Below are 17,178 nucleotides of genomic sequence, written 5' to 3' on the forward strand. Positions count from 1 at the left end.
CCGGCTTTTGCATTCTTACCAAGGGTGAGGGTTTGTGTATGCGGTGCTTGACTCAGCGAGGGCAGCAGGTGGATATTGTTGGGGGAGTCTCGGCTACACCTCCTGACTCCTTTTGATGCCCACCCAACTGCCAAATTCTATTTTCTTTCAACCGCGAGTTACCCCGATTGGGAAGGGCCCGTATTTTCCCGAGCGTTAGGAGACTTGGAGGTCGGTTCGCAGGAGTCGTCCAATTCCCAGAGGACTTGGGGATCCACAGGATTGCCACGGTTTTCTCCTCGCGGGGCTTTCAAGGCTTCTCCGAGCCACGACTAAGGTCCATAGATCCGCGGCGCCACAAGCCAGGAGGGACTCGCGTTCCCGCCCGCGCCGTCTGGGTCCGAGTGGGCGGGGCAAGGAGCGGGTGGACGGGTGGGGTGGGGCGGGGCCGCGCGGGGCGGGGCAACCAGGCCAAGGCCGGGGGCGGAGCCAGGCGCGCCGCTCGCCCGGGCCTAGGCCGCCGCTGGGCTCCGCCTCGCCGGGCTACGCAGGCGGCGGGGCTGCGGCACGGGCCGGGCGGCACCATGGCGGCGGCGGCGCCTGCTGCGGCGGCGGCTTCTTCCGAGGCGCCGGCGGCGACTGCGACGGCAGAGCCCGAGGCGGGAGACGAGGACAGCCGCGAGGTCCGAGTGCTGCAGAGCCTACGGGGCAAGATCTGTAAGCGGGGCCCGGGCTGAGGGGCTTCCCCGGCGGCAGCGGCCGCACGGCTGAGGGGGCAATGGGCGCGCTGGGTTGGCGTCGCCTAGCCGCCCTGGATGGTGGGCCGAGAGGGACGGTGAGGCGCGGCGCGGCGCGGTGCGCCGCGCCGGGAGGGCAGGCGCGGGCGAGGCTGGAGGGGGTGTGTTGGGGGAGGCGTCGCCTGGACGGGGCGGCGTGGGCTGCGGCCACCCCTCTGGGGAGGGAGTGGAGAGCGGGCAGCGCCGGCGGAGGCGGCCTGGGCGCGCGTGCGTGAGGGGCTCGGCGGCTGGGCGCGGCCGGGGGCGCGGGCCGGGGGCGTGAGGAGCTTCCGGCCGCCTTCCGACGCAGGCCTCCGGGCGGCCGCGGACACTGGGGAGCGGCCCCGAGGCGGGTGCGGAGCAGCAATTATGGGGAGGAGCGGCCGGAGGAGAGGCGGCGGCGTGGAAGGGGGGTTGGCCCGAGGGGAGGGGGCTGCCTGCCTCCCGAGCTCCCGAGCCCGTGAGAGCTTGAAAAAGGCGCCCTCAGCGGGAGGAAGCAGGCCGCCCGGGGACCGCAGAGGGGGCCGCGCGGCGTGCTGCGAGGGAGCGCGGGAGGGGCTCGGCCGGACACCTGTACTCCGCCCCGCCTCGCGGCCGCGGGGACTTGAACCGAGAGCCGGGTGACTGACAGGGACTTGGGGCAGGATGTAGTGGCTTCCTGTGAGCAGGTCTCAAAACACAGTCATCCAATCCGCACTTAACCCACTTAATTCCTTTCCTTTTCAAGCATTTGTCACTTCTGTGAGCGAGCCATACTAGTTGACTGACTACAGTTTTGCTCCGAGGCCCTGAGCATTACTATAAACACACCGATTCGATTTCAGTCATTTGGACATTGATGTTTTTAAAATGCCCTTTAGATTGCCATTTTCCTACAGTAGTTTATTTAGACAAAATACCTCTTTTAAAAAAAAAAAGATCTATAGAGCTTATTTTGCTTTGGTTGAAAATTAACAGTTTTCTTTATTCAGTATTCTCAGATTGTGCTAGTTATGAGGGGTCCTTTTTACCTTGTGTGAAGAAAATTGAATTGCATTAAAATTACTAACAGTGCTCTTGGGTAGTCTATAAAATTTTCTTGAGTAATGATGCTGTTAATTGATTTTGGAATCTCACTTTCTTTTCAGGCTGCTCCCTCTTTCAAGGAATTGAATTTTTGTTTGTTTGCTTATTTATTTGGTACTAGGGATGGAATCCCAGAGTGCTTTATCCCTGGGCTACATCCCCAGCCCCCCCCCCCTTTTTTTTTAATGTTTTACTGAGTTGCTCAGGGCCTTGCTAAATTGCTGAGGCTGGCCCCAAACTTGCAATCCTCCTGCATCAGCGTCCTGGGTTGCTGGGATTATAGGCATTCTCCATCATGCTGGCCTAAGGATTTGGGATTTTATTAAATCCCGAAGCAAACTATTAAATTCCCTCACATCGTAATTCCCTGTTATAATCATAGAACCCTTAAGAGATTGCAGTTCTTAAAACCTAATAAAGATACTGGAGAAGTAGCTGTTTCCTGCATCTAAGTTTCCAACATTAAAGATATTTTTAAGGAATAAAGCCTTTTCAGAATTTAGGTTAAATCTTATATTTAAGATTGCATATATCTAATTTAACTGGGAAACTAAATGGGCGGAGTTCCCTCCTTGATCTGGTTTTTCAGATTTTTACCTCCTTACATTTTAGCATTATTGATATTAGACACTGTCTGTTGGAGCCTCACTGATATTTAACTGCAGGTTGTTCATGGAACAACATATATGTGTGTCATAGAATTGAGTTGGGGTGTTTCCAGAAGGAATTAGTAGCCTATACTTTCACCTGCTCCGTGGCAAATACCATTGAAAACAGTTTTGTAAGAGGCATCACTGTAAGTAAAACTTGGGTGTACAAATTAAAAGGGCCTGCAAATAAAACAAACAAAAAATGTGTGTTTCTATAGTTTAGAGCAACGCTGGCATACAGACTTGGAATTTAGCCATACACTTACTGGGAGTGATACTGCTTGAACCATAGTCAAAGTATTACATCGGTCAGTCAGCTTCTTGCTTTTTAAATTGCTCAGCATATAGCTCAAGTCATGAAGTGACCATTTCATAGGATGTATGTGTTAATATATTGATATACAGAATTCTCACCTCACATTTCTTTTCTGTTTTTTAACTGATGTAATCCAGAATTGGTTTAGCTTCAGAACCTTGTGAAGAGGTGCTGTTTTCTGTTTCCCTGAAATTGATGTGTAGTTTTTGTAAGGCGAGGAAGCTGAAGGGTAGAAGAGTCTTAAGGTACTAAAGTTACAGAAGTGGGATGATGGTGGTTCTGACAATTAAGATGTTAATCAGCCTGGGGAAGAGGGTACGTATGTCTTCTTCCTCTTCACTATGCTGAGAAATCTTTAAAGAAATCCTAATTTTACCTACTGACCTGGAGATGTGCTGGTAAATCCTAAACTGCTGATTAGGAGTCTCTCATCTGAAGAGTTACAGATGCATAGGGCTGAAAGTGAGCTTGAAAAGAAGTGGTCTTATTCCTGGACTTGGGTGGGTCCCTTCAACTCCAAATCATTCCAGTAGAAAGGGATGATGGATTGATTTGTACATCTTTAAAGTTCTAGATATAGATAATTATGCACAAACTTCTTTAGGGACTTCATTCTTGTATTTATTAGTTTCCAATATATCTCACAAGGTGAAATATTAGATTGACAGATTGAAAAACCATTTTATTGCCAGTTTCAAATTGTCATTTGATGTTAACGAATCTAGTGTCTTATAGACTGGTCCCAAATTTCCTGAAGTCATTTTAGTGCCCTAGGAAACGTGACAGTTCTGAATGCTCTGCTTCCTTAAATGTATTCATAGTCAAGACTTATTGTTGGATATCCTAGGCCTGTCTTGTGAACCCTTGGTAAATAAAATTAGGGTCATATTCCAGATGCCTTCCTATGGTTTTGAATTCTTGTGCAGTGAGTAGTAGCAGGCATATTAGTATATCTGCAATACATTGCATGCCCTTCTCCCCAGAAAACCCTACACTCAGGTGAAAAAAGGATTTGGGCTTTCTCTGTTTCTCTGTTTTCTCTGTTTTACTGCTATTTTGAGACTATTTTGGTTGCCACTTTTTGTTCGCCACTTTTTGTTCAGTTTGTTCTTGTCCAATTAAATCAGGTTGTAAAAATGTTACTGAAGGGGCCCACACCGTATGTTACATGAGTTTATCTACTGAAGGGATACCATTTTCCTGTAAGCCAAATGTTAAGACCTGTGTGAATTTTTAGATGTGTGACCATTGTATGTCCCAGAACTTATTTGATATCCCTCATGTTTTCAGGCCAAGAATGACTTAAGATTGTTTGACAAAGTAGGGAGAAACTGTGGGATATGGTTAAGTATTCTAACTTAAAGGCCTAGTGAAGTTAGTCACCTGGGTTTGAATTTCCACTTTATTTCCAACTTTTGTTAGTCTCTTTGTACCTTCATATTCTCATGTATAAAATAGGAATAGTAAAAATATCTCTCTCATAGGACTGCTAGGGAGGGATTAAATAAGCTTGTCCCACTCCCTGCATCCCCACCTACCAGGAGCAGGGTCAACTGTGGAGCATCTCTTAGAAAAGAGTAGAATGAAGAGATTAAGAACTCATCTTTATTTGATGTTCTTGTCTAACATGTACTGGTATTTCCTGGTGTACAAAATTGATTAAAACAGTCCGGTTTTCTGCTTTATACATTGTTAATATTCATGTGATTTTAGACAACTCATTTACCTTTGAGCTTATCTTCCTCATCTTTAAAATGGGAATAATGCTTCATCACCAACCATTTTGTATATATTGTTTCCTTTGCGTGATTGTCTTTGTCTTTCCCTTTACCTTATTTTTTTAAATACTTATTTTTTTAATTGTAGTTGGGTACAGTATCTTTAATTAATTTATTTATTTTTAAATAGTTTTTAATTTATTTATTTTTTAGTTGTACACAATACCTTTATTTTGTTTACTTATTTTTATGTGGTGCTGCGGATCGAACCCAGGGCCTCGCCCGTGCTAGGCGAGTGCTCTACCACTGAGCTACAACCCCAGCCCTCCCTTTACTTTATAAGTTCCGTGTAAGAACTCTTACACATCCTTTAAAAGCCTGCTCTTTGTCATCTTCTCCTTAAAATTCTTTGGGGTACACCCACTCCCCATCTCTGGCCAGAAGGTGTTAGATGTTTCTGCTGCTGGGAATCACAATTCCGTGTCTTATTATAGCACATTTCATATAAATCATTTGCATATTTCCCGTTATACTCTTAGCTCTTCCCAGGTAGAATTCCTTCTTGTTCATTCATTCTCTCCCCAACCCCTATTTCTCTCTTTCTATCCTTCCTGTCTGACTAGAACAGAATAGGCCTTTAGTAAATGCCTTACCTCACAATGTTACTGTGAGGATAGTTTGCAGTACTGGATATGAAAATGTTTTGTATATTATATAGTTGAATAAACTAGAAGCTGTTTGTATTATTAAAAGAGAACTATGAATCTGTTAGGAGATTCATCTCTTTCAAAATCATGGTACCTCCCTATGCATAGATTTGAACTGATGCCAAAGTTTCTTCATTAGGAAAAGGATTAAATTTTTCTAATTGCTCTGATGCCTTATTATTAGGGTACTTGAATGTTGTTACCTGTTCATGAATATTATTACTAATTGGTCGTGGGTCTGGAAGGAAACTCTCAGAATCATTCTTTACACATTAGGTATTTTTATTTGGCCTGGCAGTTTTGAATATTTTGGTAATAAAGTGCAAGTCAAAACATTTAATTGACTACCCAATAGTGTTGAGAAGAAGAGATTAAATGGGTTTATTCATGCTCAGAATTCATATTATCAAATATTTGAAATGAGCAGATGAGTTATTTAAGATGGAAGAAGAATCCATCTTTGCCATGGACAGAAACAGAAAAGGGTTCTTTGTAAAGTTCATAGAACAGTCTGCTAATCATTTGCTCTGTGGAAGACAGGAGGTAAATCTCAATGAGTTCATAGAGGTTTTTTTTCTTTTCTTTTTTTTTTGACTAAGAGCTCTTTGAATAGACTCTTTTATTTTTTTTTTTTATTAGAGCTTAATGGTTATACTTAGTAGTTGGGTCTTTGAATAGACTATTAAGTGACTGAAACTAATGTGGCTAGAATAAACCTTTAATCATAGACACTAATCCTATTTCCTTTTTAATGTGCTTTATGAAATTTTTAAACAATTTCAGATTATGTGTTTTATCTACTAAGAAGTTACATGCTCTTTTGGGAGCTGCTAACAAAGTTTTGTTATATAGTCATGTATTAATATTAAATTAAGAAACATTATAGAATTATTAAGACATTTTTGACATATGTCTTTGTCATTTTAGTCATCAAAAATCTCTAGCCAGGGGCTGGGGATGTGGCTCAAGCGGTAGCGCGCTCGCCTGGCATGCGTGCCACCCGGGTTCGATCCTCAGCACCACATACAAACAAAGATGTTGTGCCCGCCAATAACTAAAAAAAAATAAATAATAATATTAAAATTCTCTCTCTTTTTAAAAAAATAAAATTAAATTAAAAAAAATCTCAGACAATGCTGTTAATAACAGAATGACTTTAGACAAATTCTTTAACCTCGAGGCACCCCAGTTTATAAAATGAGAGGTTTGAATGTATTTTTTAACATCCCTTCTCCCACTTTGGTTATTGCTTTGTAACATGAACCACTTAAAGCAATATATAAGATGTTTCTATTTTAGTATTTAAATGTATTTAGTTATACCTGTTTTGCATAAAATTCAGTTTTAAGATATTTAAGATTTATTAGATAGGATTGTTTGAATCCTAAAATATTTTTCTATGACCATTAATTAATTTATTTAGCACTATATAATACACATTTGAGTGTCTGTTAGGGCATACCAACTTTTGGCTGAAAAATAGGTCTAACCTGTAATGGGATAAAAAGTGTCCTTAATAGCTACTTCTAAAGTCCATATTAAGCAATAGTTGTTTTTATTCATTGTATTCCTAGAAAATTATAAAAACTGAGAGCTATTCTTTCCCTCATTTTACACATGAAGATTCTGATACTCAGGAATCTTAGTGTCACACAGTTAATGTCCTGTTGGGCACTAGTCCACTACTTTCAAAGTTCTTCCTAGAATGCTACATGACATTAATGTTGCACATGTATTCCATTTGTTCTATGAAGATCACTCTACATGTCTAGTGGTGTGTACGGAGTGGTAATAGATTTCCATTATGCTTTCTACATACTCCCGTCTGTTCCTTCTTAAGAACTTTGTGGTTAGGATTAGTGATGGAACTTGGTTGTGACTTAGGTAGAGACTGAACCTGGATATTTACTTATGTGTGTCATATTCTCAGCTTTTAGCAGTCTTGACTGTCCATCAGTGTCACTTGTTAACTTTAAAAAATTCTGATACTCAGGCTTTACTCTTGATTTACTGAGTGATTTCTGGTGTCTCGCTGGATACCTGAAGGTTTAAAAAATTCCACAGGGTGATATTTGAGCAGCTAGGATGGTTAACCTCTGTTCTTACTAGACTAGCTATAAACTAAATGGTAGCAACAATTAGTAAACAGTAACTCTAAGTGCTCTTCCTTGGCTAGAGATCCTAAAAAATTAGCATCTGTACATAATTCCCTTCACTCAAACCACTGGGTCCTAACCAAAGGTAATCTGTAATTTAACAACTAGATACATCAGAAGAGTTTTTTTTTTTAATTTCGCTTTTTATTACAGAAGTAATTCATTTCTATTTTAGGAAATACATGAAAGAATATATGGACTTTCTAGACCTCAGGTTTCACATTTCTAAGAAACACACAAAGTAGAGTTTGGCTAGCCCTATTTATCTCTTTGGCATGTCTAGTATTTTAAAAAGTGGTTAACATCTAGAAACTAAGAGTGTTAACAATATAACAAATCCACATTCATGGTTTCTCTTTAATAAATAAGTTATGGTAATATGGTTCTGAGGAGAAACTGTAGAAAGGCACATATCACTAAATGGTGATAATCTTGAGTTGGCTCTACCTCATTGTACCTGTTCTTTGTAGACTCGAGTTTACAAATCCTTAATAAGTTAATCTTCTAGGTTTCCTCATAACTCTAAAATTCTGATAGGCCACACTTGAAATTAAAACAGGACAGGGTAACACTGATTTCTAATGCTTTTAGATATTGCTACCCATTGTCATTTAATCTGATAAATACTACAAGAACTGCATATAGGGATTAGGGTAGTTCAGTGGCAGAGTGCTTGCCTAGCATGTGCAAGTCCCTGGGTTTTATCTCCTACACAGCCAAAATAAGAATTTTTTTCAAGATAAAATATTTTGGCTAGGCACAGTGGCACACATCTGTAATCCTACCTACTGGAGAGGCTGAGGCAATAGGATCCATTTCAAAGCCAGCCTCGACAACTTACCATGTCTTAAAACATAAAAAGGGCTGGGTATATAATTCAGTGGTAGAATGTCCTTGGTTCAATCCCCAGAGTCACTCGTATGCACAAAAAAGTGTATATATGTATGACTACTTCAATACATATCGATTATTAAGAAAAGTATGAAAATACTTTTTACTGAGTATCTATTGCTTATGTCACAGCCAACATTTAGCTGAATACAATGTGCCAGGCAGTATACCATGTCATTTAATCTTTTCACAAATGCCCTGTAAGATTAGTAAAACTACTATTCCCAATTTATAGACAAGGAAGCTGAGGCTCAGATTAAGTGATTACTAGAAAAGTGGCAGAAAACCATGCTTTTAACATGCTACATGATTCTTTATTTCTCAATCAACTTCTATATGCCTATTATAATAAATGTTTTGTACAGGATTCTTATACAAGATAAGATCTCTATTGTTCATCTATCTTTAATAGTTCTCAATGGAGAAAGTAAAGAGAATTGCCTTTATCATACATGATCTTGCATCTAGTCTCATATTCAGAGTCCTCCTTCAGAGTATGTCACATTGCTACAGGTATATGGAGACCAAAAGAGGCTTAGTGAAAAAAGTTTTGTAGATATTTCCCTCCTTTGTCTTGAAAACAATTAAGTTATACATTTGTGATATTACTCAGGAAGATCACAAGAAATGGTACCAAAAGGCATATGGTAACTCTCAGAATATCAACTAGTGGGTGGTTTTTCCAATGCACAAATTAACATGGTCATATAACTGGGTTGTCAGGTTATTTTTCTCGTTCTTAGTAAATGAAATGTATCCCTAAAATATATAATCCATACAATTGGTAATCTTTAAAGAGCTAACCGTAAAATTTTCTGTTAGAAATCTGGTTCTGCCTAAGAACGTGGTATTTTAGTAAAATAAGGTAGCATCACTGAGCAAAAACTGCTCTCTGTGGCTAGAAAATCCAAACTATACCAAGTAACAGACAAGAGAAATAAGTTCTAGTGTTCTATTGTACAGGAAGGTGACGTACTGATACTGATAATGTATATTTTAAAAACTAGAAGAAAGGGTTTTGGATTATTTCATCACAAAGAAAGATAAATGAGGCTAGACTATATGAAAGGCCCTGGATTGGATCCCTAGTACTACAAAATAGAACGAAAATAAATAAATAAATGTTCAAGGAGATAGAGGTACTTACTCTGATTTGAACATTACATAATGTATAGGTATATCAAAACATCACATGGTATCCCATAATTATGTGCAATTATGATATCAATTTTTTAAAAATCATTTTTAAAACTCTGAACTACATATCATTCTTGACAAAGTGTAAAGTCAAAATTAAGGCACAACTTCTACCACAACTCTTCAAAAATACCCTATTAAATAAACTGCACTTCCCCAGTGGGATAGTCTATAGAACTTAATTAGTGACCAGTTGCTGTGTACAAGTCATATACATAATAACCAGCATACAGTTATCTATATTGCTATCATATTAATCACCTATGACTGAAACTTAGTCTAGAACAAGAAGTTAGGAAACTACTGTACAAGAAAAGGCAAATTTCATAAGATTATTACCAGGAAGTGTCCATGGCTTATAGAGGTATGTACCAAGTGCAGGCGGGATCTTCCTGTTTTCTGTGCCCACTTCTGGTGTCAGTTTTGAATGCTCTAAAGCCTTGATAGGCCCCTTCTCAAGGTGGCAAACCAAACTCTGAAGTGCTTATGGTGGGAATCTCTTCTGGGCTAGACCAATGGTTCCTTCAGTTACATGAAGCTTAACAAGGCTCAGAGGCAACCAAGAGAACCCATACGGAAAAAGAAAGGCCCAAAGATAGAGTTCAGGAGTACACAGACAATCCATATATGGAATAGGGCTGTGATTTCTGATAATGGCGTCTAGGGAGACAAAATGGGACTTATTTTGATGTAGTGCTTTTCAAAAGAAAAATTATAAAATTAGCTCCTAGACATGAAGATGTACCCATGTGTGTGTCAAGGCTGTGTGTGCACGTGTGTGTTGTGTGTTCTAGGAGGACTGCTCAAAAATACAGCAAAACCCCATATGAGCAGGGTAAGGAAAACAAAACAATGTTTTTGGTGAATCTCAAAACAGTAATTTTTATTGCACTTGAACATTCCAACTTTATCGTTTTTTAGACTACAGTCAATGTAGGTGTAATCATCCACGTCCTGACAAAAGAAATGTACTCATCACTTCCTTCTAATATATTATTAGGCCACTTGGCAGAAAAAGGGATATGGGCTTTGGAAATATAGAGACCTTCTGAAAATCTGGCTTTGCTATATAATACTTCTGAGAGGGGAAAAAAACCTCTCGGCTTCTCTAAAATATGAGTAACAATTTTCTTTATGAAAATGGATTAAATGAAACAATTTGCAAGTATCCTAGTAGCATCTGGAAACCAATAAATACTCAATAAACAGTAGTTCACTTCCTCATATCTACTGAAGAAAATTTTATATAAAACCATTCAAATTGAAAACTAAGAGGCTCTGCACCACTCACACAAATGTTACATTATAAAGAATCAAAATTATTTAGGACCTTTTTACCAAATTTTTCTGAAACAAAGTACTAACTTTTTTTTTAAATGTTTTTTTTAGTTTTAGGTGGACACAATATCTTTATTTCTGTTTATACGTGGTGCTGAGGATCAAACCTAGTGCCTCACGCATGCTAGGCGGGTACTCTACCACTTAGGCACAACCCCAGCCCAAGTATTAACTTTTTAAAAATTCACTAGCTTGACTTTTAAACATAAACAATTGATCAAACAGACAAAACAGATGGGAATTCACTTTGTCTTTTTTTTTTTTTTTTACTGTTTTAAGTAAAATAAAAAGTTACCTCCAAACAGAAAAGTTGACATTAGGTTACCCTTGCTTTTACAGATAGAATAGTCTTAAGAGAGACTGATAGCTTAAGACTAATACTTCATTAAATTCATTTATATTAATAGTCATTTGGGGAACATAAATATACTCAGTGTAGAAAATTAAACCATTATAGGAAAGGTCAATTCCCTTTGTTCTAATCATCTGTTAAGGTTGATATTTCCTTTATTAGGACATTATAACCCAAGTCACTCAGGCTAATTAATGCCAAATTCTGTGAATTACCTCTACAGTATCTCTTCCATTTCTCGTACATTGCCATTAGCTTTTTGTTAACTTAGTTTAGGCTCTTACAAACCTTAGAATAATTTTCCTAAGGTGTAGTTCTGACCACAAGAAACTTTTTAGTGATTTTTGTTGCCTATTGAATAAAGTTAAAAGTCACTAGCTTGACATTTTAGGTTCCCTGTTCATCTCCAGCCTTCCTTTATAATCTTATCTCTTCTTATTCCCCTTTCATCTCCCTTTATGCCTTTGCCAGTTTGTGCTATTAACTGTCTCCCTGAAGGTGCTCCTCTTGTTCTCGAGACCTCCAGAACTTGTTCACATTGTGTCTTACACCTGGAATGTTATTTTTTCACTCCTAATTTCTGTATTATGAAAATATATAGAAGAGTTATTATGAAGATTAAGTGAAAAATGATATTTCTGTAATATGTACAGAAAACTTATTTTCAACCTTTGGAGTAGTTAACAGATCAATTTTTATATCAAATGACAAATTATATGCAATGTATTTATAGTTTGTGATGTGGTATTAGAAGCTCTGGGGTTTTTTTTTGTCAAAGTTTTATACGTACATATTTATACTATTTTTTTTACTTTATTGCAAATAGTATACATACATGTTTATTTATTCAGTAAATAATAGCTATGATTATTGTTTGGCTTTACCCCCACCCCCAATTGTCTTTTATCTTGTGATATCTTGTCCAGGACCTTAGTCAGTTGCAGTTTCCCTTGGAGATTAATTCCTTTGGGATCTGTGTTGGCTCCTACCCTTGTATTAAAAGTGTCCTTTGAAGTAGATCTGGGATAACTAGCACACTTCCAGACAGGAGTAAGTTCTCAGCACTACTGTATTTAGAAAGACCTTAGTAGAATGAAAAGACTATAGACTGTGGGGTTTCACTTATGTCAGATCACCTTACCAACTATGTAACTATGAACTTTTTATTGTTAATTTATAAAAGGAAATAGTAGTGCTTACTTTACAATCTTACAGAGTTGTTGTACAAATCAGTGAGACATTTGTGAAAATATTTACAGTCTTGGACCATCCAACTACTTAATTATCTCCTGTTCATATCTCAGGAGTATCCTCCCCAAGGACATAAACACGTATAAAACCCTACAGATATAAATACATAATCTATCCTAAACAATTCACATAAACATACACATGCATACTTATATACCTGTACAGAAGTATATACATCAAAATCTATCTATTCAGTAGTCTGATATTTGGGATTCCAGTGCTAGATAAAATATATATGGTAGAATCTGGATTTACTATATGATGACCTTTGCATAGAATCATTGATCTTGTACACAGCGAGTTGGCCATTTTTCCATTTTTGTTAATTTATCTGATCAGTTTTGATTCCCAGTATTGTTTATTTTCTTGGTTTAACTGTTTATTTTTTGTCAGTGGCAAAAGCTACTATTTCCTGTAAATAGTTGTACATCTCTCTTCTTCCTTTAGGTATTTATACAGAAGTTACTTTTTCAACGAAGCCTCTCTTGCTTACTCTTATGGTCTGCTACTTCATGTGGTACCCATCCCTGTTTAACACATATTATTTTTTTTAATTTTTTTATTTTTATTTTTTTTAAGAGAGAGAGAGAGAGAGAGAGAAAGAATTTTAATATTTATTTTTTAGTTTTGGCGGACACAACATCTTTGTTTGTATGTGGTGCTGAGGATCGAACCTGGGCTGCACGCATGCCAGGCGAGCGCGCTACCGCTTGAGCCACATCCCCGCCCCTAACACATATTATTAATGTAATTAATACACTTTTACTTATGTGTCTCCTTTATAATCAATTTCTGCATCTATTAGCTTAATAACACAGATTTTTTGGCTATTTTGCTCACTGTTGTATCCTTAGTATCTTAGTAGTAGGCACTTGGTAAATATTCTGATGTGTGAATTTCAGCATCAGTTTATTTTCAGTGTACCATTGTATTAACACTAGAAATATTCTTATATTTAGTGCTTCTAGTAATTATGTACAGCAAACTTATTTTTTAATTTTGGAGTAGTTGACATAGATCAATTTTTACATCAAATGAAAAATGCAAAAGGATTTACAGTTTGTGATGTGTTATTAGAAGCTCTGTTTTGTTTTTTTTTGCCAAAGTTTTATATGCTCATATTCGTACTTATTTTTTACTTTATTGCACATTATAAGCTAGGCATGGTACTAAGGATTGGTCCCATAATTCAGTGAAGAGACACCCAAGTCTCATTTTTTCCTTCTCTTGCTATCTTATCATCTTTACTACCTCAGAAGTTAGCTTTGAGGCTTAGTGTTCAAATTTCTTTTCTTATTCATATTTATTCTTGTGATCTTATATAGGCCCATGGTTTTATAACTGTTGTATACTTACTGATGATCTCAGATTTTTATCTCCAGCCAAGATTCTTTGATCTGCATTTGACTTAATTTTTTAATTCCCTTCCCAATAGGAGTCTTCTACCTCTGGAAATGACATCTCTATTTATTTAACATTTCAGGCCAAAACTCTTAGAATGGTTCCTGGATCCCCTTCTTTCACAGTCTGCATGCAACAGTCCTGTTGGCTCTGTCTTCAAAATATGTGCTCAGATGACCTGTTCTCTATGCCAATGACTGCCTCCACATGCAGATTACCTCTTCTCCAGATTATCACAGTAGCCTCCTGTCTAGTCCATTGCTTCTACCCTGTTTCTTCTTTAGTGATTCTTCTAAAACAAAAGTTATATCTTAGGTTCATAATCTTCCCATAGCTTCCCATGTCATACACAAAAATCTTAAGACTTTCCAGTAGCCTGTTTGACTTGCTCCCTCCTTCAGCCCCGCCCTATTTATGTCATTTCCTTCCTCTCCCTACTTTGCTTATTGCTTTATAGCCATGGTGGCCTCCTTAATGTCCCTTCAGCATGACATCCAGTCCTATCTTAGGGCCTTCAATTATTTTATTCCCTCTCCCTGTCCACCTTTTCCCCCAGTTATATGCATGGTTTATACCTCAATAACTTCCTTCAGGTACCCACTTAAATATCTTAATAGAAATACCTTCCATGATTCCCTATATAAAATGACATTGCTTTCCCCTCTCTATCTTCTGGGCCCTCCTGCTTCTTAACTTTCATATTGTGCTTTGTGTTCCTCCATGGCAATAAATATTTATTTCTTTCATGCTAATAAATATTACATACTGACTTCTGAGTTTTTGATGTTTGTTTCTCTTGTCTAGATTATATAACGGTTTTATGGGGCAGATATCTGTTTTTATCCAGTGTTATATCTTCAGCATTTAAAATGGTGCCTAGCATATTATGGATACTTAATAAATATTTGTTCAATAAAGTGCAACAAATGTGATAAAATATGATCTCTATGGTAGAAGTACTTATAATGTTCAGTAGGAACATAGAGGAAAGAGTGATATAACTACCTAAGAGTTGAGAGAAGACTTTATAAAAGTTGCTCTTAAGCAGAGCTTTCTGGATGAAAAAGCAAATGAGGGAAGTCAGATATAGTGGTACACATTAGTAGTTCCAGCAACTTGGGAGCTTAAGGCAGGAGGCTCACTTGATTCCAGGAGTTTGAGACCAGCCTGGGCAACAAAGCAAAACCCCATCTTAAAAAACAAAAAAATCAGATGAGAGCATACTACAAAGAAAATAGCATCATATCTGAACAGAGGCATGAAGAAACACAATATGTTTAAGGAATCAAAATTATAATATTACTAGAATATAACTTAGGGTAAAGATTAAACAGATGAAGCTAAACATGTAGTGGAGGACACTTGATCATAAAGGATTTATCAGACTATGGACTTTTAAGATTTTTATCCTACAATGTGGGTAGTGGTAGGTAGTATGGAAGACTTTGAAGACCATTGAAGACTTTTGAGCAAGGAATGATATATGCATGCACAGCACAGCACACACATACATACACACAAGTATGTGTGTAGGGGTGTTTACATATAAGATAGTAACTCTGGTAACACTGTGAGGATGAGGATCAAAACTAACACAGCATTTCAGCTCAGATATGTGTGATGAGTAAAAACAATTACTATCTTGTGGGTAAAGGACATTTCATTTTATTGTTGAATCATACTATTGATATATAATGGGAAAATATTCTTGGCATACTTGTAGTGCATTTGTGAATCCTCCTGGTAGAGGATTATTCTGTTCATGTTTGAAAACCTATGCTTTTGGAAAGGAAACTAAAGAATTTAGTTATTAATAATGCTTCAAGTCATTATGTAAACTAGAAAAGTGCTTAAGTACTTTTTTTCATAACCATTATGAATTCAACAAGAAAAATGTTATAGAATAAAAGAAGTTATGCTTGAGTACTAGTTTCCTTTCTTCAGAGGTGAAATGATTGGTCTCCTCCTCTTTATAGATTCATTGTTAAAGGAAATACTGACTGTCATAAGAACAAACAAATCTACACTTTTTTCTGCAGGGCCAATATATCTGCCTCTGCAAATTATAGTACTTAAGCATGCATAATTTTTTAAAATGAAGAATGAACTATAAAAAATTTCTTTCATTCAAATGCAAGTAAAAACTCCATTTTTCAACTGGCTTACTTGAGTATCATATCTTAACTATACATCAAATGTCTTAATTACTTAAATCTCACTACTTTGGGGTCAAGATATGATTTGTAAGTTTAAGGATAATTTAGAGGCACTCAAAATTTGCACATGATGTGAATGTTTTTAATTTGACTGTCCCAATTCACAGCAACGTGATTCTGTGTTATTTGAGCATATTTTTTAAAACCACAACCAAATGCTTTAGCAGATGATGATGAAATATTTCCAAAGGCAGATGCAACCATACATAGAGTTAAGATCCATTTGTCTCCACTTACTAAGTTGAAGCACTAATATTTTGAGTGTGCTGTGCTTTCAACTCATTATCTGATAGAATAATAAAAAATCATTTTCACTGAGAAATTGCTTCATAATTTCTGAATCAATGTTTGATTTAGATAGCCACATTTAGCTGATAGATATACCAAATTCTGATGACCAGTAAAGTAAGGTGGAACTTTCTCCTTAGTTAGAAACAAAGTTTTGTGGGGTTTTTTTGCCTTTATTTTTATTTTTATGTGGTGCTGAGGATAGAACCCAGTGCCTCACATGTGCCAGGCTAGCACTCTACCACTGAGCCCCAGCCCCAGCAGTAAAGGGTTTCTAATAAGAAACCTACTCTAATCAATTCAAGCAGAAAGAGTTTGAGTAAAATATATGTACCTATAATCCCAGCTACTCAGGGGGCTGAGGCAGGACTGTTATTTTGAGGCCTGTGAGAGTCTTCTGAAAAAATAAAATAAAATAAAATGGGCTGAGGTGTAGCTTAGTGGTAGAGTGCTTGTCTAGCATGCACAAGTTCCCAGGGTTTAGCCTCCAGTTCTGGGGGGTGGGAGGAGGAGTTTAAGTGGCTTATAGAATTAAAAAAAAATGTTCTTATGAGTTGTTGATGGACCTTTATTTTATTTACTTATTTTTATGTGGTGCTGAGAATTGAACCCAGTGCCTCACACATGCTAGGCAAGCGCTCTACCACTGAGCCATAACCCCAGACATAGAATTGTTTGAAAAGAACACAAAAACAAGATAAAAAGCATCTAGACTCTAGGTGGAACTTTTAGGAATGACAGTAAAAGGCCATAATGCAGCTGAGCTATCAAGAAATTTACTACCTCTTTTAGGATCAGAAAGACTCCTGCACAATTGGGAAGCTACATGATTAGGAATACGCTAGTATTAAGAAACAGCTATTGGCAAGCAGCCACC

At 37.9% G+C, this 17,178-nt stretch overlaps 1 protein-coding gene across 2 annotated transcripts in view; it reads left to right on the forward strand.

Moving 5' to 3' along the window:
- Positions 1–487: 487 nt before the first annotated feature.
- Positions 488–17,178, forward strand: part of Rasa2 (RAS p21 protein activator 2) — a 113,293-nt gene continuing 96,602 nt past the window's right edge. For both annotated transcript variants that reach the window (XM_078043422.1, XM_078043423.1), the window contains exon 1: positions 488–696. In XM_078043422.1, coding sequence (XP_077899548.1) covers positions 564–696 — 133 coding nt within the window. In that variant the 5' untranslated portion in view covers positions 488–563. The remainder of the gene's footprint in view (positions 697–17,178) is intronic.

The sequence above is a fragment of the Ictidomys tridecemlineatus genome, chromosome 3, assembly GCF_052094955.1.
Source record: "Ictidomys tridecemlineatus isolate mIctTri1 chromosome 3, mIctTri1.hap1, whole genome shotgun sequence".
Taxonomy (NCBI): domain Eukaryota; kingdom Metazoa; phylum Chordata; class Mammalia; order Rodentia; family Sciuridae; genus Ictidomys; species Ictidomys tridecemlineatus.